The sequence below is a fragment of the Sinohyriopsis cumingii genome, chromosome 14 (genome assembly GCF_028554795.1).
Source record: "Sinohyriopsis cumingii isolate HCF-2022 chromosome 14, ASM2855479v2, whole genome shotgun sequence".
Classification (NCBI taxonomy): domain Eukaryota; kingdom Metazoa; phylum Mollusca; class Bivalvia; order Unionida; family Unionidae; genus Sinohyriopsis; species Sinohyriopsis cumingii.
Genome location: NC_142974.1, coordinates 7506835 through 7534453, shown reverse-complemented (window position 1 = coordinate 7534453; position 27619 = coordinate 7506835). Strand labels below are relative to the sequence as shown.

At 34.7% G+C, this 27619-nt stretch overlaps 1 protein-coding gene across 1 annotated transcript in view; it reads right to left on the bottom strand.

Moving 5' to 3' along the window:
* The window catches only part of LOC149783157 (NPC intracellular cholesterol transporter 1-like), a 92459-nt gene extending 65565 nt beyond the window's left edge, over positions 1-26894 (bottom strand). Inside the window, exons 1-5 of the mRNA XM_089931393.1 lie at positions 26738-26894; positions 16152-16305; positions 13519-14557; positions 4671-4806; positions 2321-2547 (exon numbers count right to left, since the gene is read on the bottom strand). Of these exons, the coding sequence (XP_089787519.1) occupies positions 2321-2547; positions 4671-4806; positions 13519-14557; positions 16152-16305; positions 26738-26794 (1613 nt within the window). The 5' untranslated portion in view covers positions 26795-26894. The remainder of the gene's footprint in view (positions 1-2320; positions 2548-4670; positions 4807-13518; positions 14558-16151; positions 16306-26737) is intronic.
* Positions 26895-27619: the final 725 nt, after the last annotated feature.

The following is a 27619-nucleotide window of genomic DNA, read 5'->3' as shown; positions in this document are numbered from 1 at the left end:
TTATTTTCTGTCTGGTTTTCATCATTTTGGCATGGGGAAGAAACCTCAAACCAGCAATTCTCATTAGAAACATAAACAATTTCCCATGTTTTAATTAAAATCAAGAGCAATGGGTATTTATTTTAAAAGCACACAAATTATTCTAAATTTTAAAAGTTTTAGAATGTTATTAATATGCACGGGTTTTTTTCATAACAAAAGTCAATTTAATAAGTTTACTCAAAACTGGTTAAAAATACAGTCTCTAGAGTTGTACTAAGTTCTGTCAATCAGAAGAAACTATTTTTTTATAACATTTGGATTTTGTTCATAATTGAAATAATGCAAGTCGGTGACAATACATGCATATGTTTGATCAAAATTGATCACCTCTGATGATGTTCAACCAATAAACTAAAAGAACACCTAATTAATAAGCATTTCCTGCTCATTATCAAACCTGCCCAAGATCCTGATGATACAAGTTTTAATAAAATCAGGATATTCGAAAGCGTCTAGGATACTGACGATATAAACCAATATTTCAAGTTCAACAAAAACTGGAGGAAAAACAAAATGTCCTCAAAAGCGGTAACAAGGAAACATTGATGGCTGAATAATGGATAGATAACCAATATCCTTAGGCCTTATTGCCAAACATCAAACCTAACTTTTGTCATTGTTAAAGTATATGGGAAGATCGGAGTTAGTGATGTCCATTTCATCTGCCATTACAAGAATAGTCGAACTGCTGAAAGGGTTAAATGTACTAAGCAATCATTTGTCTTAATTTGACATTTCTCCAGAGTGTCTTTAATCAAAAGACAAAAGAAATTAACCTCAGTTAGGCAGCCACATCTTCAGAGGTAACATTTCTCACTTACAAAAGGTGGGTCCTTAAAAGATAGGTTTGACTGTATGCTAGCAGATCTGGAGCAACACTATCTGCATCTTACTGTAAGAAAGTTTTGTTTTCTTCACAGCATTATTTTCTTAAAACACAAAGAGAATCTAACTGCAAAGTTAAAGAGTGTGAAATAGTTTTTCTTACAGTAATAAAAACAAAATACAAGTACAAACAAGATCATCAAAATTTAAGAGCCACAATGTTGTGTAGGGTTTAACAACATTTTTCAGCACACAATAGGCTATACATGGTGGCCAACATTAATGGTGAAGGAAGAACCCAGGAAAACCCCCGAAAAAAACCACTGACCCATGAGAAGCTACTGGCAGGTTTACCCACATTGGCTGAATCTGAGATTCAAACCCACACAGACAGGTGAAATGGCAGTGATCTGTAACGGAGAGTGCTTTAGACCACTCTGCCACTCGGGGCCCAGAGCCACAATGAAGTCTGTTAAGAGGAAACAGTAAACGAAACACATTTATGGCATGTGCCATCTATGTCCAATGGGCAGGATCCAGCCCATGACATGGTTTTATCCACATCACTGGATGTGGCTGTAAAAATCACTTATCGGGTCAGTGCCCTGGAGGAATTTTGACATGCCTGGAATAGTTCCTTACCAAAATAATTTTTTAAAAAGGAAACCATACAAGTGTACTGCATTACTAGTGACATCTTATCCAGGGGTACAGTATTTGAAGATTCCTTACTCTAATGCCATTTGAGAGAACCATACTAGAGGACTGTGATATAGAAGAGATAACCTTATAATGGGGTAAAGTGTGCAGTGATCCTTAGCTATAATGTTGATAAAGGGAACCATTCATGTGAACTGTGTTATAGTGGATATCACCTTATAATGGGAGAGGATGCCTTATACCAAGGTACATTATACAATGATTCCTCAATATAACACTACACATGGGAACCATACAAGTGTACCATATTTAAGAAGTCTGCTTCATAACAGCATATAGTATATATACTATTACTCTTATATTATCAATCCATGGCCATACCTGCTTAATAAACAGCACCATATACTGCTAATAAATAGGACCATATCCCACTGAAAGGAGACCATATCCTACTAATTTAAGGGACCACATTCTACTGATAAAAGCAACCATATCCTACTGAGTATTGAGAAAATGGACGAAATACAACTGATAAAATGGACAATATCTGACCTATAAAAGAGACTACATCATATTAAAAATGGGACCTTATCTTACTGAGAAAAGGGAATATATCATACTAATAAATGTTTATTCTACTTCTAATTGATATAAGGGGCCACTGATAAAAGGGACATATCCAACTGATAAAAGGGACCCTATCCTAAATTAACTTATTAAAGGGAGGGGTGGGGTCTACTATGGCTTCTTATAGGAAGGAATCATTGCAGATGGATACTACAGTGGTACTTACTGAACACAATGTAGGAAGTGATCCAGGTAATCAGCATAAACATAGAAATCATCACGGACAACCTTATCGAGATTTTGTGGGTCATTCTGGTAAAACTGCAATGGACTTTCAATGGTACAGTCTTCATAATCAGGAGCGAGGGGTTTAAAGCAGATGTCAGACAAAGTAATATTTCGGCCATTCCACACTGCTACAAGATTGGTGATGTTTGCCTGCAGCTCCAACACCTGTCACATAAAATAATATATAAAAAGTGCATACCTTGTACCAAGCATGACATCAATACTGGGAACAAAAAGTGTAAGGTAAAGTGCCTACCTTGTACCAAGCATGACATCAATACTGGGAACAAAAAGTGCAAGGTAAAGTGCATACCTTGTACCAAGCATGACATCAATACTGGGAACAAAAAGTGCAAGGTAAAGTGCATACCTTGTACCAAGCATGACATCAATACTGGGAACAAAAAGTGTAAGGTAAAGTGCCTACCTTGTACCAAGCATGACATAAATACTGGGAACAAAAAGTGCAAGGTAAAGTGCATACCTTGTACCAAGCATGACATCAATACTGGGAACAAAAAGTGCAAGGTAAAGTGCATACCTTGTACCAAGCATGACATCAATACTGGGAACAAAAAGTGTAACTCAAATTCGGGTATTATATTAGTTATCATTCTTAGCCACTCATTTTGGGTGTGATACTTTTCCTTCTGTACTTTGGTTTCTTCTGTTTTACAATGAAAATATTCCAGCACCATTATTTCTTCAATTGTTTTTTGAAATTTCAATTAATGGAACATATATATATAGGAAGGAATCATTGTAGATGGTTACTATGGTGGTAGTTACTTAACACAATTTAGGAAATCATCCAGGGGTTATTATCACGTCAGACCATAGTGCAGTGAGAGACAATTAAATCTCATTTGTATTATTTATAGCAAGGGATCTGAACCTCTAGGGCAACAACTCTGATTACGTTTGTAATGTTAGCCTTACAACCAATCACTTTCTACCCATCAAATTCTTAAAAAAATACCTGGGTAGGAAATTTCTAATTACCGTACATACTCGCATATAAGCAGAATAATTTAGGAAAAAATAAAGACTGGAAGTAGGGAGGTCGGCTTATCTGTGGGCTAATGTCTAAATCTGACAGTTTTTAAGTCTTTTTGTTGACTACTGTAATGGCTGTAAATATTATATGTACTCACATATAAGCAGAATAATTAAGGAAAAAATAAGCCTGGAGGTGGGTGGGGGGTCAGCTTATCTGCGGGCCAATGTATAAACCTCGTATATAAGCAGAATAATTTAGGAAAAATTAAATGTTGACTACTGTAATGGCTTTAAATCTTGGGACAATTATTAAACTGTTTTAAAGTACTATGATTGATTTTGTTATTATTTTGCACGTGTATATTTTCTGATTTCTCCAACATGAAATTAAATAAAAGTAAATACAAACTTCATAATCTGTGAGCCTGATGAGTTTACCCTGGACAGCAGGCTGGACTATAATTTATAGTACTTACACAGTGCAAAGCGTGCATAGCGCCATTTAAATCCTTATTTATTCACAAACATATTAGATGCAAATTTTGCTTTATTCATTGTTTCGACCAAATTGCATTCTTCCAGATAACATTTCAGTTAGTCCTTAATAGCTGTTTCATTTACATTTTATCACGTGCTTCTGAGTTACTCATTTTCAATGAAATAAGCAATCCTACAAACTGAGGTAATATTTTGTAAAAAGGTACGCATGTTTAATTGTACAAGGCACATCACTATCATAATTTACATGTTCACGAAAAGTATTTTAAAAAAAACCTATAAGTCTGCCTAAATAAATGCATCTTGAGGTGTCTTGAGTTGTGGGTCGGCTTATTTGAGGGTCATGAACATTTTAGTGTTTATTCCAGTTCAGTTTGCTTATATGCGAATGGGATTATATGTGAGTATATACGGTATAAGAAGTCAGAAACAGGGTAACAGTCCTTTAAATCATTAGGGTCAATTGTTAGTTTTTTTTTCAACATAGGCTTTACAAGCCAAAACAATATATAAAAAAACACAAACAAATAACCACTAAAGCTGGCACCTCCAAAAACGTGGCTTTACAGTATTTCATGACAATTTTATTACCAACAAGCATAAGTTGATCTAAATGCAATTATCAAAGATGCTGATCTGCCAGTGCATTATCTAGCCAATGATCAGAGTCTATCTTGCTGCAGGTGGATCGAACCAGTATGCAGGTATATACAGTAAATTGCTTTGGGATTTTTCAGGTTCTATAAATCTTTTAATATGAAGTCAACACTCGACAAATATATAAATTTTACCTCCTTCATGAAGTCTTTGTCAAAGAGTGATGTGAAGTCCATTGTTTCTATGGAAGGTGGTGGCATTAGGTGATTAACCTTTGTTTGCTGATTGGCAGGTCGAGATATCAGAACCTGTTCTGTTCGATAGAAGGGCCTAAAATGTAGGGAAAAAGACAAAAACATGTGATCACATCACATCACCAAACATATGTATCAATAGATCAGAGCTAGTAAAGATTTCAGCAGTGTTTTTTTTTACCTGCAGCCACATGAAAACAGTGGGTTAGGCTTCTTGCTGTATGCCTTTGAACTTTCAATAAGGGTTTATGAAAGAAAATTACACTACAGCCATTAGGGCCTGATCACCACAATGCAAAAGTATTCTTTCTAGGCTAATCATTTAACCAACCTGGCTACAATGTAAAAATTACAAAAATGTACCATCACTCTAACAATTTTAAGGTATGGCATTATAATGAGATACTTTATAGTGAGGGACCATTGTACTCTTAATATGTCAACATGTGCTGCACTGATTATCTGCAATTGACTTTCCTTACACCAAAGGGAATCTGTCTGTTCAACAGATGGGCCTGGTAAGCAAAAATCACAAAATATAAAAATCATGCCAGTGTGAAAAATAGGTCACAGTAACCTACTTTTCCCATGGATGAGTTTCTCTTCTTAAGATACAGCCACATACTAATTTGTATGTGCTGTGGCAAAGTGTCCAAGGTATGGATGGTGTAATAGTTAAGTACGGTAAAAAATACCTGACCTTGTTTACAACTTAGAATGTTCTGGAAATGAACTCTTACACCCCTCCCCCATCCTCTTATTGTATCTTAGGTTTTTATATAAAAGAGTGAGAAATAGAATTATTTATTCATATCTTAACATCAGTCTTTTGTGGAACCAATTTTAGCTGTGTTCAGGTATAATTTACAATGATTTATTTAATTTAAACTATTTCACTGGAATTGCAAAGTCCCCATTGATACTTTCAGACAAATCACTATTTTGGAATTATTGTGAATTCATTTAAAGATATTCTGAATGATATCATTGTGATACATCAAGACAATTAGAATATTGGTAGATTCCAGGCTATTGGTACATGAGCACATTCATGAATGGAATTTATTTGGAACACCATTGAAATTCATTAGGAACACTTTATACTTTTGGTCTTGTGACAGACATCATAAGCAAATTTCTGGTGAAAACCCAACAGCAATACCTTTTATTTTTTACTTTTGATAACAAGATTTTCACAATGACTTAAGTGGAAGTCATCATTGACATCAGACCTCCACCATTTTCATTTGGGACAAACAAAATGTCATAAGTCGTCTTCTGGTGAACATCTCATGTCAATATGACATTCCAATCAGATGTAGTACTCATATCAAGATTTTCACGATGACTGTCATGGATGCCATATTAGATGTCAAATCAACACCATTTTTATCTAGGACCAATTAGACATCATAATTAGGTGTTTTATTAAAGTAGAAACCATAAAATGACCATCCAATTAGGATGCATAGTGACAAGAGCTTCAAGACGGCAAGTGCTTTGGCCATATTGGCTATCAGAACATCACCATTTTCATTTAACTTATTAACCCCTGGTACCATGTTTAAGCATCAGGATTGCTGTTGCTGTTGTAGGGTTTTAACACCATTTTTCAGCACATGATAGGTTATACATGGTGGCCAGTATTAATGGTGGAGGAAGAACCCAGGAAAGAACCACCAACCCACGAGAAGCTACTGGCAAGCTTTCTCACATACCCACATTAGCCGAATCCCAGACTCGAACCCACACAGACAGAGGTGAGATGGTAGTGATCCATAACGGAGAGCGCTTTAGACCACTCAGGGCTCCTAAGCATCAGGAGGAGAGCACCCTAATTCATAACTCTGCAGCATCAAGGTCATTTAAGAGATACTAAAGTGGGTGGTATTATAGAAAAGCAGATAGATGTAGCTCTACAATGGTACCAAATAATCTGGACTTTCAAGTTGCATTACAAAATACGGAGGGAAAAAAGTGTTATTTGAGACCAGACTGTTTTACAACCAATATTCGCTCATTGTCGGAATCTGATTCTGTGTTTGGATTTTAGACTTTCTGGCAACAGATCAAAAGCAGACCTGTCTGAGCTGCACACAGAGAGGAGAACCTTTGCAAAAGGTAGGATAAGATGGAGGACACAAAAATGATGGGTCCAATAAGCATAAAAAAATCCAACTTCTACTCTTCTGCACATGCAAAAGAACCACTGAAAAACATTTTTAACACAACTAGGACACAGGCTAAATTAAAATCTCTTACAAGCCAATTTATTGGATGCATTCAGAAGCAGCTCCCAAAACATGTTTCCTACTCACATTTCAGATGCAAATAACAAAAATCTCCAGGGGTAATGAGTTAAGACCAACTGGACTAGGGGATAAATGTGTGTGTAAAGTTTCATGGCAATCACATACATGCCAACCCCCGGCATGGAAAAAGTGTAATCCAAGTGGACAAAAAGAGTAATCCAAGCAGAAAAAGAGTAAATCCACATATAACATGATAAAATTCAATAAGCATATGTACAAAATCATTTATTTACCCCTCTGATCTTTTAACATCAATTATTGCTTCAAGTTTTCATATGTAGCACTTTTAACTTTAAAAAGCAACAGACTCTCAAAACACTTTGTACCAGCTGAGACTATGAATGTTTTGCACAACAGTAGTTCACTAATTGCTTGGTTACTGAGCCTAGATCTGAATTCAGTTTTATTTTTGTTAACAATACTGAGCAATCTCACACAGTCAGCATTAGAATGGCAAAGAACCAATATTCATTTCTTAACCTGACAAAGATGAGGAAATTTATATCTTTCAGGTATTGGGTCTTTTAGCTGGGAAATAAGGTGCCATCGCTCATCAACTATATCTGCATGAAGTAGGTTGTCAGATAGAATGCCAACTTAATACTTCTGGAGTTCTTCTTCAAATTTATCGGCAGCCTTTCCTGCAGCAAGGTACATTAAATGGTAGAGACAACCTGATATGTACACTGATGGAGACGTTTTTCAAAATACTGAATGCAACTCCTTCATGAATTCCATTCATCACTGATTCATTATCATCTGAAAACCTCATATATTTCTGCCAACTTATGTTTATTCAAAGCATCATCAAGCAAATCAAAAATGTTTTCTCCAGTGGAATCTACTGTTAATTCTTTTAAAGAAAGAAGAGCACTCTGACTTTGCCCTTTTCATTGTTAAAGTCTCTTACACAGACTAAGTACAATTTTTTGTCATCATAATCACTACTCCTGTCTGTGGCCATACTAAACGACCCAATTTTCATGGCTTCTGCAATTTTATGTGAAGTATCTTCTGCCAAACACCTAACAATATTAGATGATTTTATTCCTGTACATGCATATTTTCTGCAATTTTGGAATCAAGAAACAAAGATCCTGGTAAATAATGCCGCTGCATTTATGAAATTTGTGTCCACAATTGAGTTCTGCTGTAAAAAAGAAGTTACCTTAGTATTGGAGTTAGTAAAAAAAGCTAATTCAAGGTTTCTTTATTTTACCATCATGACCAAGATAAAAATCCTTTCCACACAGCCCAAAAGGGGCTTGAAGCTGCCCTAGAATGGAACACTGTATTATGTAATTTATGTATTAATCTTTGAATTGTTTTTTTTGTTATTTTGTAATCCATATGTGAAATTATCTGAAAAACAATTTTGCTCCAAAACATGTATCAACTATAATAAATCTTGATGACTTTTAGCACCAAATACCTCCAGAGTGGTTCTGTACCATATATGAATTAGAACAAAGAATTTACAAGCAAAAATTAAAATTTAGAAAACCAGTCTGTTATCTCTAACTAAGCCATACACATGCTATATATAGAAACCAAGGCCAAACGTTTGAAAGTAGAACCAGCACGTTTCTTGGAAATAGGGCAGCTGCTATAAATAGAACATAATACTGTTAGGAAAGTGCATGCAAATCTACAAACAAGCGTACTCTTATGTCGTAGGTATGTAGAAGCTGTCTTTTATAAAATACGGTTTGTGGGATTAATGGGATGTTAATAAAAATATGTTTACATATAATGCATAATTTTGTGGAAAAAACTTCATGATTAGGCCAAAAGTGCAATGGTTGACATGTATGCAATCATCCAAGTAGTTACAAAGGAGTAGTGATAACAAATTTTGTGTTAATCAATGGACAGGTGATGGATGGCAGACAAAACGCAATTCATAAGCTCTTCTGGTCTATGACAGCAAAGCCAAAAACCTAAATGCTATTCTGTTAAGAATGTCTCATATATAAGTAAATCAATATAATCTAACAGGTTTGATAGTAATAATTCTATAATTTCTTCCAGACAGGAATATTATACATATTATTATATACTGCACAGAAACCAGGTCAAAAACCAAACAAGATATAAACACACTCTGAATAAGCAAAAAAAGAAAAGGTCACTCAACAAACTGAAAAAGTGACATTTTTGTCCAAAAAAATATGCGCCCAGTTAAATTTCAATGGAACATATAAAATACTTGACACTGATAATACAGTTGACTGCTAAACTGAAGTGACTGCAGTAGGTGCTTTGATAGTACTGACTAGACCAAAATTTCTGTCATAATATTGTAATGCTTACCCAAAGTGTATCATAGTACTGTAATGCTTACCCACAGTGTATCATAATACTGTAATGTCTACCCAAAGTGTATCATAATACTGTAATGTTTACCCAAAGTGTATCATAGTACAGTAATGTTTACTCAAAAGGTGTCATAGTACTATAATGCTTACCCAAAGTGTATCATAATACTGTAATGTTTACCCAAAGTGTATCATAGTACAGTACTGTAATGTTTACCCAAAATGTATCATAGTACTGTAATGCTTACCAAAAGTGTATCATAGTACTGTAATGCTTACCCATAGTGTATCATAATACAGTAATGTTTACTCAAAAGGTGTCATAGTACTGTAATGCTTACCCAAGGTGTATCATAGTACTGTAATGCTTACCCATAGTGTATCATAATACTGTAATGTTTACCCAAAGTGTATCATAGTACAGTAATTTTTACTCAAAAGGTGTCATAGTACTGTAATGCTTACCCAAAGTGTATCATAGTACTGTAATGCTTACCCATAGTGTATCATAATACAGAGATGTTTACCCAAAGTGTATCATAGTACAGTACTGTAATGTTTACCCAAAATGTATCATAGTACTGTAATGCTTACCCAAAGTGTATCATAGTACTGTAATGCTTACCCATAGTGTATCATAATACTGTAATGTTTACCCAAGTGTATCATAGTACAGTAATGTTTACTCAAAAGGTGTCGTAGTACTGTAATGCTTACCCAAAGTGTATCATAGTACTGTAATGCTTACCCATAGTGTATCATAATACTGTAATGTTTACCTAAAATGTATCATAGTACTGTAATGTTTATCCAAAGTGTATCATAGTACTGTAATGTTTACCCAAAGTGTATCATAGTAATGTAATGTTTACCCAAAGTGTATCATAATACTGTCATGTTTACCCAAAGTGTATCATAGTACAGTACTGTAATGTTTACCCAAAATGTATCATAGTACTGTAATGTTTATCCAAAGTGTATCATAATACTGTAATGTTTACCCAAAGTGTATCATAGTACAGTAATGTTTACTCAAAAGGTGTCATAGTACTGTAATGCTTACCCAAAGTGTATCATAGTACTGTAATGCTTACCCATAGTGTATCATAATACTGTAATGTTTACCTAAAATGTATCATAGTACTGTAATGTTTATCTAAAGTGTATCATAGTACTGTAATGTTTACCTAAAGTGTATCATAGTAATGTAATGTTTACCCAAAGTGTATCATTATACTGTCATGTTTACCCAAAGTGTATCATAGTACAGTACTGTAATGTTTACCCAAAATGTATCATAGTACTGTAATGTTTACCCAAAGTGTATCGTAGTACAGTACTGTAATGTTTACTCAAAATGTACCAAAGTAATGTTTATCCAAAATGTATCATAGTACTGTAATGCTTACCCAAAGTGTATCATAGTACTGTAATGTTTATCCAAAGTGTATCATAGTACTGTAATGTTTACCCAAAGTGTATCATAGTACTGTAATGTTTATCCGAAGTGTATTATAGTACTGTAAAGTTTATCCAAAGTGTATCGTAATACTGTAATGTTTACCCAAAGTGTATCATAGTACTGTAATGCTTACCCAAAGTGTATCGTAGTACAGTACTGTAATGTTTACTCAAAATGTACCAAAGTAATGTTTATCCAAAATGTATCATAGTACTGTAATGTTTATCCAAAGTGTATCATAGTAGTGTAATGTTTATCCAAAGTGTATCATAATACTGTAATGTTTACCCAAAGTGTATCACAGTACTGTAATTTTTACTGAAAAGGTGTCATAGTACTGTAATGCTTACCCAAAGTGTATCATAATACTGTAATGTTTACCCAAAGTGTATCATAATACTGTAATGTTTACCCAAAATGTTTCATAGTACTGTAATGTTTACCCAAAGTATATCATAGTACTGTAATGTTTACCCAAAGTGTATCATAATACTGTAATGCTGACCCAAAGTATGTCATAGTACTGTAATGCTTACCCAAAGTATGTCATAGTACTGTAATGCTTACCCAAAGTGTATCATAGTACTGTAATGTTTACCCAAAGTGTATCATTATACTGTCATGTTTACCCAAAGTGTATCATAGTACAGTACTGTAATGTTTACCCAAAGTGTATCATAGTACTGTAATGCTTACCCAAAGTGTATCGTAGTACAGTACTGTAATGTTTACTCAAAATGTACCAAAGTAATGTTTATCCAAAATGTATCATAGTACTGTAATGCTTACCCAAAGTGTATCATAGTACTGTAATGTTTATCCAAAGTGTATCATAGTACTGTAATGTTTACCCAAAGTGTATCATAGTACTGTAATGTTTATCCAAAGTGTATTATAGTACTGTAAAGTTTATCCAAAGTGTATCATAATACTGTAATGTTTACCCAAAGTGTATCATAGTACTGTAATGCTTACCCAAAGTGTATCGTAGTACAGTACTGTAATGTTTACTCAAAATGTACCAAAGTAATGTTTATCCAAAATGTATCATAGTACTGTAATGTTTATCCAAAGTGTATCATAGTAGTGTAATGTTTATCCAAAGTGTATCATAATACTGTAATGTTTACCCAAAGTGTATCACAGTACTGTAATTTTTACTCAAAAGGTGTCATAGTACTGTAATGCTTACCCAAAGTGTATCATAGTACTGTAATGCTTACCCATAGTGTATCATAATACTGTAATGTTTACCCAAAGTGTATCATAATACTGTAATGTTTACCCAAAATGTTTCATAGTACTGTAATGTTTACCCAAAGTATATCATAGTACTGTAATGTTTACCCAAAGTGTATCATAATACTGTAATGCTTACCCAAAGTATGTCATAGTACTGTAATGCTTACCCAAAGTATGTCATAGTACTGTAATGCTTACCCAAAGTGTATCATAGTACTGTAATGCTTACCCAAAGTGTATCGTAGTACAGTACTGTAATGTTTACTCAAAATGTACCAAAGTAATGTTTATCCAAAATGTATCATAGTACTGTAATGCTTACCCAAAGTGTATCATAGTACTGTAATGTTTATCCAAAGTGTATCATAGTACTGTAATGTTTACCCAAAGTGTATCATAGTACTGTAATGTTTATCCAAAGTGTATTATAGTACTGTAAAGTTTATCCAAAGTGTATCATAATACTGTAATGTTTACCCAAAGTGTATCATAGTACTGTAATGCTTACCCAAAGTGTATCGTAGTACAGTACTGTAATGTTTACTCAAAATGTACCAAAGTAATGTTTATCCAAAATGTATCATAGTACTGTAATGTTTATCCAAAGTGTATCATAGTAGTGTAATGTTTATCCAAAGTGTATCATAATACTGTAATGTTTACCCAAAGTGTATCACAGTACTGTAATTTTTACTCAAAAGGTGTCATAGTACTGTAATGCTTACCCAAAGTGTATCATAGTACTGTAATGCTTACCCATAGTGTATCATAATACTGTAATGTTTACCCAAAGTGTATCATAATACTGTAATGTTTACCCAAAATGTTTCATAGTACTGTAATGTTTACCCAAAGTATATCATAGTACTGTAATGTTTACCCAAAGTGTATCATAATACTGTAATGCTTACCCAAAGTATGTCATAGTACTGTAATGCTTACCCAAAGTATGTCATAGTACTGTAATGCTTACCCAAAGTATGTCATAGTACTGTAATGCTTACCCAAAGTGCTATCATAATACTGTAATGTTTACCCAAAGTGTATCATAGTACTGTAATGTTTACCCAAAGTGTGTCATAGTACTGTAATGTTTACCCAAAGTGTATCATAATACTGTAATGCTTACCCAAAGTGTATCATAGTACAGTACTGTAATGTTTGCCCAAAGTGTGTCATAGTACTGTAATGTTTACCCAAAGTGTATCATAGTAATGTAATGTTTACCCAAAGTGTATCATAATACTGTAATGTTTACCCAAAGTGTATCGTAGTACAGTACTGTAATGTTTACTCAAAGTGTCATAGTATGTAATGTTTACTCAAAGTGTGTCATAGTACTGTAATGTTTACTCAAAGTGTCATAGTACTGTAATGTTTACTCAAAGTGTGTCATAGTACTGTAATGTATAGTACTGTAATGCTTACCCAAAGTATAGTACTGTAATGCTTACCCAAAGTGCTGATCATAGTAATCCTTTTCTGTCCGTGCCTGGCTTCCATTGGCCGACCAGAGTTTGACAGGATCTGTAGTCACATTGCTCATTGCAATGCCGCCAGCTAGGGCAGAAGCAATAACAATCCCAATGACTAGAACAACTATCGGGTGTTTTGCACAGAATGTGCCCCATCTCCGAAAAATACGAGTAAGGAACAGTTCAAACTTTGCCCCAATTTTTTCCATACAACTTAGATCTGATGGGGAAATCTGGCGAATAAATGAGGTCGAATGTATCTTCCTTCCTGACCCATTGATTCCAATCCGAGTGGATGCTCTTCCATACTCCTTATTTTCATTCAAACCAAAGACGTCTCTTGATACAATGTTATAACACAAGACATATGTGCCAAAAAATAGCACAAAAGCCAAATAAACACAACCCATGATGAAGGCATATCCGTCGATACCAAGAATCAAGAATGGTTTCTTTGGTGATGGGGGAGGAGGTATTGTGGCACAACTTGCTTGGCAATCTTGGCAACTACATGGTAGGCTGTTATTATTGATAGTCTCATTACAACCAATCATCCTGTGGGTTTGTGGGACAAGAACTGTTTTATTTGGTGATGTCCAGTTTGTATTTTGAATTTTGAATTCAATTGGAAAAGGTGCCTTGCCATTATTAACATCGCCATTGTAACGCAGCCATTTTTGTGGGGTACAAACTTCTGCCTTGGTACCACAAAAAATGCTGATAGCTTTATCGTTAGCACTTGGCATCTGGACATCTTTGCAGGAATTAAACATTCCCCAAGCAAATTCCTCAGCCATGACATACGTGATTGCAGTAACAGCTAATTTGTCTGGATTATTTTTGGTACCATTGACCCAGACAAATTTGTCCTGGTTAGGATTACACGTCATGTCACAGTAGATGTTGAGAAAGTTGTGATAGCATGCTGGACAGCGAGAGAAGAACTGCTTTGGCAGGTCCATGTTACCCGCAATCGTCATCAACTGATTTGTAGAACAGCAAGTGAATGAGTCATTACCTGCAAAATGTAAAAAGAACTTTCAAGTAATACACTGTTTTATTTTTGATGGAGCACAGATGTGCCTACCTGCATATGGGTGAAGACCGTCTTTGAAAGAAAGTAAAAGATATTGAGACAATTAAGTAAATGTCTTGAATTGCTTTAGGTGATCTTCTCTTCAAATGCTATATATATTCTTCAGCAAAATGAGCTCAAAGTGTAAAACCAATTTACTGATTGAGTTTAGAGTACAAGATACAAGAAATCAAAAATAGTTGGGACCTCAAGGAATCTGTGCATTTATAATCACTTATGTGCCACTCTACCAAAAAACACAAAATGCATTTCAATCACAGAACTTACCTAACAGGTACTTATGCAAAAATACTATGAAGGCCTTTCTGTAAATGCATTCTAGTTTTATCGAACGCATATTAAAATTGACCAAATCATCTGAAATCGTTCTAAATGACTAAGAAAGGCTTTATATATATCATTATGCCAAGTTAACTTATGGACAGGATAAATAAATATTACCTCATTAATTTTAAAATTCATATGCTAACATACATGTACATATGCACTTGAAATTTAACTGTAAATATATTTTATGCAGATCTTTATTGACATACAGAATTGATTTAACAAAGTTACACGCAGTGTGCTCATTCCAAAAATAGGTTTTACATGGTCAAAGGAAGCAACTAACGGGGCATGAAAGCTAACTCACAGAGCATGTAACATTTAACAATATGCACAAATCCACTGAATTTCTGTTTAGAGGTAATTTTATCAATTGACACATATCCAAAACATACCAAGTAGAATGCAGGGATAGTGCTTTCCCATGCAAACACACACACATTATCAACTGACACCTATCCAAAACATACCAAGTAGAATGCAGGGATAGAGTTTTCCCATGCAAACACACACACATTATAAATTGACACCTATCCAACAATATACAATGTAGAATCCAGGGATACTGCTTTCCTATGCAAGTGCACTCACATACACTCTTACATGACATGAAAAGACAAATTTACACACACATCCAACACTGACCCAGGTGTACATCCCTGCCCTTAGGGACATAGCCTTGGTAACTATTGAGATTCTTATGCTAGAACTATATATGCACTTACTGGGCATGGAAATTCTAACATATGCATGTAACTTATACTGACTCGGGGCTCTTGTCTGTACCCCAGGGATGCAGTCCATTTATTCAAATTTGGAAACTACTGAGATCACCACCATATAATCATATAATTATACATTTGCAAGACAAGAAAAGACATATTTATACATGCAACTGACATTTGCCCCAGGAGCAATGCAAACCTTTATAAACAACCCACATGTTTAAACTTTAAGATTGAGGTCAGCAAAGGGACTCACGAGGATATTTTTATTTATGACCACAGAATTCAAATTTACATTTGGTATGATGATTGAGGACTTAAATTCTGAAATTTTTTAAAGTTCTACAGCTATAACATTATCCTAACCAATTTAAACAAAAATATATAAAAAATTCTGGCTTTAAGCTCGAGTTCTTGTCTTCCATAGCAAGTCATTCCAGATGGGTTGTACTGTATATACCTACCATTATACAGATCTGGGCAGTAGGTCTGAAGAAGGTCAAGGCCTGTAACATCAGTTAGTAGCTTGGCAGGGCCAGTGTAATTACAGTTTAGTTTCCCACCATTCCATCCATCTCCACATTCATCATACCATATGCAGCCAGCAGATGCAAAGACCTGAAAATGATGAAGTTGAATACAATGTCTAGCCTTTAATGAGGCAAAATATTCTGCAGAGAAAAGATGACCTCGTAAATGGAATGGCCTTTGGTGATGGGGACAAAATTGGTAAAAGGTGTGGTAGTCTTCCATTAAAAAGAGGAAGCAGGTCTCTCATGGAAGGGGCCCTATACCAGCGGTAACAACTATACAGTAGAACTATATCAGTTATCAGAAGGATCATTGAGCATTTTCATTACTTTCTGGACTAATTAATGGTGTCTCTTTTATCTCACATTGGCACATCACATGATAAATTCTAAAGTTCTGATTGGCTAACTACAGGAATTTATTTGAGGAAAGTACACATTTAATCTTTGCCCTCCCCTGTGGCCCAATGTGCCCTTATGCATGTCATAACTGGCAACAAAGGCAACCAGTTTGCCCTAGTATTAATCCTGTTGTAAATTTTTAAAAGAGAACAATTTACATAAAATTGTTACTTTGTACCTGATGGATTTTACCCTTTTTTTCTTTATCTTTTTCGTGTATAACTTATTAGGATATCTATTTTTACTTGGTAGTATATAACCGGTATTGTACTAATGTGTCATTGAACCCTACACATACATACACATTTCTATGACTGGTCATTACACTTGAATCAAGTGGTCAAGATCTTATTAAGTCACTGAACATCACATGACATAGCAAATCTGTTATTGTCTACTTTTCTTCTGGGAACTGTACTCCCAGTATCATCTGCTGCGGTAATGTGACCGAGCTGTAAGCTATGCCCACTAGATAACACTGGAAGCTATGTCCACTAGATAACACTGGAAGCTATGCCCACTAGATAACACTGGAGGCTATGCCCACTAGATAACACTGGAGAACAGTTCCATCATGAGAAGTCAATAATTTAAACATTAGAATATCACATGATAAATTCTTCAGTTTTAATTTGCAGAAAGAAGAAAGAAGTTAAAAAAAGAACTCATAATTTCCTCAAAGATTCTTCTTTTAAATGAAAGATAACGACAAAACACATTGACCATGCATTTACAACATGAATTTTCATGATGTTTTGGTCCTACAACCAGTCAATTCTTACTGCAGTATGTAAACCGAATTGAATTTTCACACTCATATCTTATTTTAGCAATTCATTTGACATCCCGCAGTACGTAATGACTGATTGTTGGACTAAAATGTCAGGAAAATATGTCTTAAATGCATTGGTCAATGTTTTTATTATCTTTCATTTCACAAAATGAATTATTGAATTTGATAAAGAAATAAAGAAAACAGGAGTTCTTTTCACACCTATTTCTTATTTTCACACTTTAGTTCTACCCGTTACCAGGGTTTTATCTTTGCTTTGTATATTTGTCTTGTTGCACATAATGTTTACATTCAACTGGAACATTTTATCTTCTTAAGGTTTATGCCCAATTCTTCAATTTTAGAATTTTTCTGTTAGCTGACACCGTATAGACATGATAAAGCAGGTGTCTTTGAACACCAGTACATATATACAGATATTTACAAGTTACTTTTGCAATAAATTTTCCATTTGAAAAGACCTTAACAAATTGGAAAAACAGTCTCATGGATGGCACATCATATGCACACCACAAAACCATTTTTTTGTCTCTTTTGATCAGAATGATCTTGGACATTCCCCCCCGCCCCCCAACCCTGAGGCCATTTATACGCTTCTTCCTTGCCTTAGGCGCAAGCTATCCACAAAAGTAATTCCAGGTATGTGGTATAGAACTAATGTTACTGTCTGGAAACCATGTCTTCTTTGAGTCACAGTAACCCCTCCGTTTAACCTCTGGACCAAAACATCATTCCTCACTCCAAGTGCAAGTTTGGTATATGTAGAATTCCATGGTTTGGAACTATATGCATGCTTTGAAATTCAACATGGTATTTTGTGTTACCTATGAGATTTAGTCTTAATCATCTAGATGTTAATATGCTCTTCTGAATGTGTCAAGCAGCTTAGCGACCAAGACTAGATTAGCATGTGTCTGCATATAGGCTTCATGGTACCAGTTCAGTTCCCATAGTAAACCTATGCAAACACCATTATATTAAATATTCAATAAGTTTAAATTTCCGAGTGCTCATGATCAAACCTATATTTATAGTGCAGATACAGCATGGATGACAATTTCTGTGTAGAGAAAACCATATGAGCCACGGCATTTTCTGGATCGATGTGGACTTGAAACATGTGCTATCAATTCCACACCAAAGAGTCAGGTGCTAATTTCTGTAATGAGTGTTTCAAACTCAAGTCCATTAAAGGACTGAAATTCCATCAATAAAACAATGTCTCTTTGTTTGACTTAGAACTAGGATAAGCTCTCAAAACATTCTTTTTCCTAAAATCAAACTTTCATTATCAACCAATCCTGGCCAACACAACCCGTGTGTACTTTATTTTATGTACACCCATTTCATACATACATTATGGGGCCCCAAGTGGCAGAGTGGCCTAAAGCTCTCTCCGTTATGGATCACTGCTATCTCACCTCTGCGTGGGTTCGAGTATCGGATTCAGCCAATGTGGGTATGTGAGAAAGCTTGCCAGTAGCTACTCATGGGACGGTGGTTCTTTCTGGGTTCTTCCTCCACCATTAATACTGGCCACCATGTAAAGCATATCTTGTGCTGGAAAATGGCATTAAACCCTACTACAACAACAACAAACATTATAATATCCATGGAACATCTATAACCTGAATCATTAGCATCGTTGATATTGATCAAATACACAATGAAAAAACATGGACTATGTTTATCGCCAGAGCAAATGTCCTCTTAACTTCGGAATAAATGCTTGTTTTGCATAATCTTATTGCATTAAAAGGTTTCTTTATTTCTGAGCAGAGTTGTTGGTGGTTATGTCATAGTTAGACAAAAAAATTATGTTTCTGCTAGCCTAGACCTTTATCACTGATTTCAGAAATTTACATACATGTTATATCAGAATTCAATCCTGGGATCATCAGTGGGGCTTTTAACAATCATATGAAATCACAATAACTACATGCAGAGAAAATGTACTCAACATATACTAATAAATCACAAGCCTACGTTATTAATGGCATTTACCAATGTACCACTTACTTACCATGTGAACATGTTAACAATAACCTACAATGTCTGTACAATGTACATAAACTGCTTTTTTCATTATAAGGCAAGCAAAAGGGGTGGGTGTTTTGAGTAAGACTAAAGGCCTGTCATCAAGAGTGAACTTTATAGCAGGTAAGTATGGTAAGAAAGTCCAAAAGTGATATTTGTATATCGTCATGTCTGTTCACATGAAAAGTGCAGGGGCAACAGTCAAAAGTGACAATTTTAAAGATAACATAAAGTGTGGATATTTATGATAGCTTCTATCTTTAGCATGTTCACGTACTTTATCAGGTCAATATTTTCACTGAATATCAGGTCATAGTTGTACAATCAGGGTCAATATTTTCACTGAATATCAAGTCATAGTTATACAATCTGGGTCTATATTTTCACTGAATATCAAGTCACAGTTATACAATATGGGTCTATATTTTCACTGAATATCAGGTCGTAGTTATATAATCAGGTCTACATTTTTCATTCTTGTACAATCAGGGTCTATATATTTTACTGAATATCAAGCTGTATTTATACAATCAGGGTCTACATATTTCACTGAAAATAACAAGTCATAGTCATACAATCAGGGTCTATATTTTTCATTCTTGAAAGATGAAAGTTAAGCTTTAAGGACGCTCATCCTTATATGCAATTTGAAGAGGGATGTGAGAAAGTGAGAACATATGGTAACTGAGGCTATCAAAGCTGATGAGGTTCAGAGGACTTTGTTCTATGTAAACATCATCATATCAAAATAGTATCATGCAATCTCTTGACAAGTTCACAAACAGGTCCTATGTACTCTTGTCAAAATTTCATGTATACCTGCTTGGGCCTAACACTGCTGCTCCAAGGTTGTCATAATAAAATAATACAAAAAATTGGACTTTCCACCCAGAATATTGTGCAATTCACTCTTGGCAGAGATGTCCAGTACACTGTTTATTTCTGCCTTTATGGACTATACCATAAAGGACTGAAATAAGGACTAGTAGGTCCTTGTTAATGGAAAGTCCTGAACTTGTAGTGGAAAGTCAGAGTACTATTTTGAATGTATTTATTATATCACTGATTTACTATTCAATTTTATATTATCTAGTGATCATTTTATTGAAAATCTGAAGATCAACAACAAAACACTTTTTGGATTGGGGATACATTGGTTTATATCATGCCAAAAAAATTGACTGTTCCAAAGGAGTGGAAAAACTGGAATGTTTGCATCAGAAATTAGCTTGTCCTAGACCTTGAATTATCCCTCATTTCAGCCCCTGACCATGAGATTTTAAATCGTGTTTATAGGATCGATTCAAAGCTGGACTAATGGAGCGAGCTTTATCTAACTGCCAGATATAATGCTCAACTTCCAAGTTCATTGACTTCAGTGATTTTATTCATGGTGGGCTTCTTTTAACAGGGTTCCTGCCACAAATTTAAAATGTACGTGTCTTTTGTAGACCTTTAACGTAGCTTTAATAATATTCCAGTCATATTACTATGATGTCTGCAGTGTGACAGTTTATTGTGATGTCTAGCATTGGGGCATCATGCTGCAGACATATAACATTATGTCCCACCCAGTCACAATATCCTGACACCAGGTTAACCAGTCCTAACACTATCCTTTTAATGCCAAGCAGCAAGTGAGGCAGCTGCTAGTACCATTTTATAAGTCTTTGGTATGGCTCAGCCCAGGGTTCAAACCTGCAACCTCCCGCATCCAAGGCAGACACTCTAACCCAGAGGTGGGCAAACTTTCCAGTGCAAGTGCCACATACACAAATTTACACCTTGTCGCGGGCCGCATAGTTCATCAAGTAAAATAATTAATATTTGAAATAGCAAAAACAAAAGGTTTTTCTAAATAGCATCTAATTAATTTTCAGTTGTTAATATTTGAAAACTTAAACTTAAACATCAAAAGAAGCACATTTATTTGATAAACAGTAACATAAACAGAGTCAATGTGAATGATGACTTGTTCCCAGGCCGCATGAAAACCCTTGGCGGGCCGCAGTTTGCCCACCCCTGCTCTAACCACTAGAACGGTCTAGTAACATTTAAAAAGAATATGAATTGCAATACAACAAAAACAATTACTTTAAACGGTTTAAAATCTGATAAATAAGTAAACTATCATTAAAATTATTTCTTGATTTAAAAATCTGACTAAACTTATTAATTTTAAAACTAGGATAAAATATCAGCCATTTCTATTTTTATCTGTATTTATCACTGGTTTGATAAAAAGTCACTGAAGACTGAATCTTTTAATTACTGTTTTGTTACGGCTAATGTGTATAGTTCTTTCTGTCATCTGTAGTAATAATACAACCTCTAGTTGTTTTAAATGTAGTAAAAGCAACAATATTTCAATTGCTATTTTATTACAAAATAAAATAAAGAAAGAAATATTACAGTTCCTTCTTGACTACTGAATAGACCAACAAGGAAGATTGTTGTGGGGGGGGGGGTGAGATTTGTGGTAGCAGAGTGATGCTGCCTTCCACTCTTACATCACAAATTTAACAAACGGTCAACGGATGAGACACAGGTGTTCTGGTCTGATGACAAGAATTAGCACAGAAAATCTGAGTGTTCTGAAGGATTTAACTCTGAGTGGAAAGAAGAGGAATTTTACTTACCATCCACACACAAATGTCAGTCTATGTAAATAAATTAATTACTAACGAGTGGGTGAAAATCTGATGAAAGATAGAATACAAAATTAAGTCTGGTTGATCTATGCTACCAGAAATGTCAACAACAAAAAAAGTGGATATCTCACAACATACAGTACTCATGCTCGATGTCAACATAAGTGGATTTTGATATATCAATGCACTGTTAAGATATTTTATCAATATGGACAAAGAAATTGTTTATGTAACAATAAATTTCAGTGCATTTTATATCAAGTATGCAGCTTCCTTTCATGGGGCCTCTGAATTTCTTCACTCCAAACCAATGATTGTATATACAAGTTGGCCATCAACAATGTCGCCAATAAAAAAATCGCCACATGGTATATTTTGCCGCCAATTAGGAAAATAAAAGTGCAGCTTGCAACATTGGTGATGCCCTACACGATCATAGAATAAACATTTTACATTTTATTTTTCCTACTTTCAAGAAGAAAAAACTATTTTTCATGTACGAGAAAAATACATATAAAATTTCAGGAGCCATGCCATGATCGTCTTCTATTATTCATGCTCAATATCTTCCCCATAATGATAATAAACTTTTTAATGGATTTTTTCTTCGTATTTTTAAGAAAGAATTTTTTTTTGTGCAAGAAAAATACATGTATATAAAATTTCAGGAGCCATGCAGCACCATGTTATATCCAAATCTGTGTTATAATGGAGCATGCTATAGCAGGGTCACAATGTAATAAATTTACAATGAGAAGAGTTCATTACAATGTATAGTTTTGCTGTCCTCAGTTGAAGCCCTACGTCAAATGACTGCAGTGCAGTGATGTACCTTAGCAAGATCACAAACGTAACACAATTTACCACAATCAACTGTAGAACTTCACTGTAAAAGGCAAATTAAAATACACCATGATCTGTACTGACTCAGTATCAAACTGGGTAATTCAGGAATTTCAAAGGCACAAATAACAATAGAACAACATTATTACATCTTACAAGAAATGTTCAGACTTTTTATTCAAATAGATTTATTGAAAAAATATATGGATTACTTATTTCACAGTGCATTTCAATGCACGTATTATGTGTCTGTGTTTAGCCTAGAACACAGTATATATTGTGTCTGTGTTTAGCCTTATGACTATAAAACACAGTACATAATACAGTACATGTTGTGTCTGTGTTTAGCCTTATAACTACACTGTATAAAACATGGTAGACACAACAATTTATGTCATACTGTAAGGTCAATTTTCAAGGTAATTGTTGTACATTGTAGCATGAAATGGTAAATGTGATACAGTATTGAAAGGTTGATGGTGGTATTTTCAAGGTAACTGCAGACTGTAGTAGGTTGTGGTAAATAGTATCACCCAAGCACTTCAGTAGATTATACATGCCATATCCTAATACCACAGCATGACTACTGCTATGGCATGCCTAATACCACAGCATGCCTATTACCTTGGCATGCATATTACCATGGCATTTGAGAATTTCCATCAGACTGTCATTGTGCATCACACTGCATGTAAACATAATGTCAGTAAGTTCACACTGCTGTGGAGATTAAACATCTGAAGACTATTTATGGATTTAAAAATCTTATATTTTCATTATATGCACACATTTGGAAGGAATCAAATCCCAGCAAGCAATCAAATCCCAGTCATAACATATCCAGGTCCAATCCCATTTTTTTAAAACTTTTATTCACAAAATCACACAGAGCACACTGTCAACTTGTCATCTGCTTCACAATTTAAACAACTCAACTGAACTATTTACATAAATAAAGCTATTCAATAAAAAACTTCCTCATTTGTGGGGGCCCAATAAGGGTTCATTGTCAAACTCATCAGTTTAGTTTCAGTGTTGGTTCATAGATCCATAGCATAAAATCAAGGTAATGAACCCTGTAAAACCTTCAAATTCATAAAACGTGCCTTCTAGACATCTGACACAATTTAAGTCACAGGGATTGTGGTTAGCTACAAATATGTCATCTAATACAATATAACAAAAATCCATTAATTAATCTAATACCTGGGCATTCAAAGATACTTTTTTACTTTAATGCCATACTACCAACCATCACTGCATTTTTCAACTGTGCAGTAATAGGACATTCTCTTTAAGTGCATCCTATCAGATTCTCCAATTCCTTTGTCTCTACTTCTAAAGCAACTGAGGAACCTCCACAACTACTCCACGCAGAATCAAATGACAGACCCGATGTCAACCCTTTCCAACCTACCAATGAAATATTACAAAAACATCCAATATGTTTTATACCTGATCATCTCATTATCAATGGTATTCATTATGGTGACATTTTTATATAATTATATAACAGTAGATCTCATGGTACAAATTAAAACCAAGATAGATTCGTTCTTCCCCAATACCCTTCAACTCCTGAATACAGTATGTTCTGGAAAAACCTTTCTGCAATGGGTGGTAGTTTCCTTATTTTTATTTGTTCTGATAACCTATAGAAGGATATGAACATATTAAATAACTGAATACGGATATAACCCTCCAGAAATATAAATGGCTCTTGGCCAGCAGTTACCAACCCCCAAATATGCTAGATACTACTTTCATTAAGAGGGGCCGTGAGTGGCAGAGTGGTCTAAAGCACTCTCTGTTACGGATCACTGCCATCTCACCTCTGTCTGTGTGGGTTCGAGTCTCAGATTTGGCTAATGTGGGTATGTGAGAAAGCTTGCCAGTAGCTTCTAATGGGTCAGTGGTTCTTTCTGGGGTTTTCCCAGGTTCTTCCTCTACCATTAATACTGGCCGCCATGTATAGCCTATCATGTGCTGAAAAATGGTATTAAACCCTACAACAACAACAACAACTTTCATTAAGGACTGTACTTCAATATTAGGAAAACTAAAAATGCATTATAATTTCATGCTGCTAGGAGACCTAACCTTTCACCTCTAAGACCATAACAAATGTCAGCCCCTAATTATTATTTTTTAACCTGATAAACATAATTTCTGGACCAGTCTGTTTAAAAATTATGACAAACTCTCCTATTTAAATGTTATCCAAGTGGGGGAAAAATGCAGTACTTCTGTAACTCTGGTAGTTTTAACACTGGTATTTTTGACAATACTGGTAAAGTGATTGAGGATCATGCTCCTCTCAAACAAGGAAAAACAAAGAAGGCTCCCTTTATTGATGGAAGCTAAGAAAAGCAATACACAAGAAAGCTCAAATACTTCATAAATAACACATCTAGAACAACCAAAAATGAGAACAATTACAAAAAAACAAAGGAATTTGTCATAAAGTTAACTTTTTCAAACACAGAACAAACTATGATTTCTGGTCAACCATTAAGCTGAAAACTTGCCGTTGCATATTTAACTTCTGAAAGGCACATCTTACTTAATTAAAACTACCTCTCTAAAGAAATCAAAGTGAAGCTCTCTTAAGTTAAATAGCTTATTTTTAAACATATTTTATTTTTTAGTGGCCCAGCTGTGAACAAAACAATGTGTCCTTGATTTCATACCACTTCCGGCAGTCAACTGTTTCCAAAATATACTTTGACAACTACAACAGGACATATCATATTGTAAAGGGTAACGAGTCTTGCATATATGCTTGTAGTTATTTGTTGCACTAAATCTTGAGTTGATTCTGCATGATTTTGTGGATTTTGTTTCCTCTATATTTATATATTTAATAGTTATATGCTTCGGATGCATTAATACTTTTGATGCTTACTGTATATTCTTGTCATTGTCCTTGCGTATTTAAAATCAGTTTACATGTAAATGGTATCATAAGGGTGTACTGGCCAACCATTGTTTTAACCAGTGTATTTTAATATCATATGTAAATGTAGAGTACAAACTAATCATGTAAATCAGCTTCTCTACATATAAATTGGGGAAGAGTAGTATTTTAAGTGTGTATTGGCCAGCCATTTACACATGTATTTAAAGATTGCATGTAATTCTGAAAAGAGAGTATAATCTTCTCATTCAAAATGATTGCCCTGCATGGATAATCCTACACTATAAATGATAAATGGGGGATGGATACACACTATTAGCAAAACTGCATAATTTCATAACTAGGGGAAAAAAGCATAATCGTAAAGTATGTCTGATCTTTTAAGTAAATTGTTATATTATTGTTTACAGCTGGTATAATAGCTCCGACGGGATAATGTTTAATTTTATGCAATACAATTCTGACTCAAATGTGCATACTGTCAAGAAATACCAGGGCTTTGGCGGACAGTTGATTGGGGGGTGGGATAACTCATCGTGACCAATGCCTTATATGTTAATTCCTAACGTAAGTGGATAAAATAAGAAAAGAAGTAAATTGACATGACATTTTTACATTTTCTACATAGTAACGCGGAAACACGACGCACCAGGCAGCATCATAAACGGAACGATCTTGTCTCACACATATTGACAAATTTTATTTAAAGTAGTTGTTGCATTTTATATAAGAAACATCTGACGTAGTTATCCGCATTTTATTTGTCTGGCATAACTGGTGGAAAAAAGAGAGAATAAAAAACAAAGAGGCGGATATCTACTGTACTTGCCGGTCTAAAGAAACATTAGCTCGTTTAATTCAGTTATCATGGACTTACCACAGCATAATTGAACAACAGTATCAAGGAAACAAAACTCCGATGAAATCTTTCCATTCTTCACCTGTCTAAACTGTTGCACCAAGTAATGTGTCACGAATGACTAATTCATCAGCTGAACTGTTGCCACTTGTGTTTGTAAGGGAGGTAAGGAATCGTAACATCGGATGATCTGTGTGGTTAGGTATCGTACATCAAAAATATAAATGGAACGAACCTTCAACATGGTATAACAGACTTTTTGTTATTTCAATAATTCGTAAAGAAAGACCGTATACTTAAGGAGTAAATGCAATCCTATATATATTTTATGTTATAATTGTATTTCATACTTGAATTTTTCGAGATTTTTTACAATAATATGATACTAAACCCAATAAAATATTCGTTCAAAGAGACAATCTAGCAAACACATCTACAGAGGGTCGAAAACTTGCCATACTGTATTGAACTTGTGAAACCACCCTGTACCATTACTAAAGTATATTCAGATATGAACTCGTGGTAAAAAGCATTTTATTTATTATTTTAATTTTATAGACCAACCTGTAAACAAAACAATGTTTAATAATAATAAACAAAATAACTCACATATCGCTTATAGTATGTATGAATTTGTGATTACTCTCTGTCTGCTGTCTCCAAAAGACACGCAGATTCTAATCACACCATAATTCTCAGTACCAGAATCGCACAGATCTAAGCCAACGAGCATCACCCCCACCCCCACCCCTACCACAACCCTAAAAATACATTGAAACAGACCGAGACTAATTTCGTAGGTACTGGCCCGGATGTAACACCCGAGTCTTGCTTGATAGTCAGTCTGGGTACTGATTAGTGCGTATAGATACTGGCCAACAGTATGCGGGAAGTCGCGGG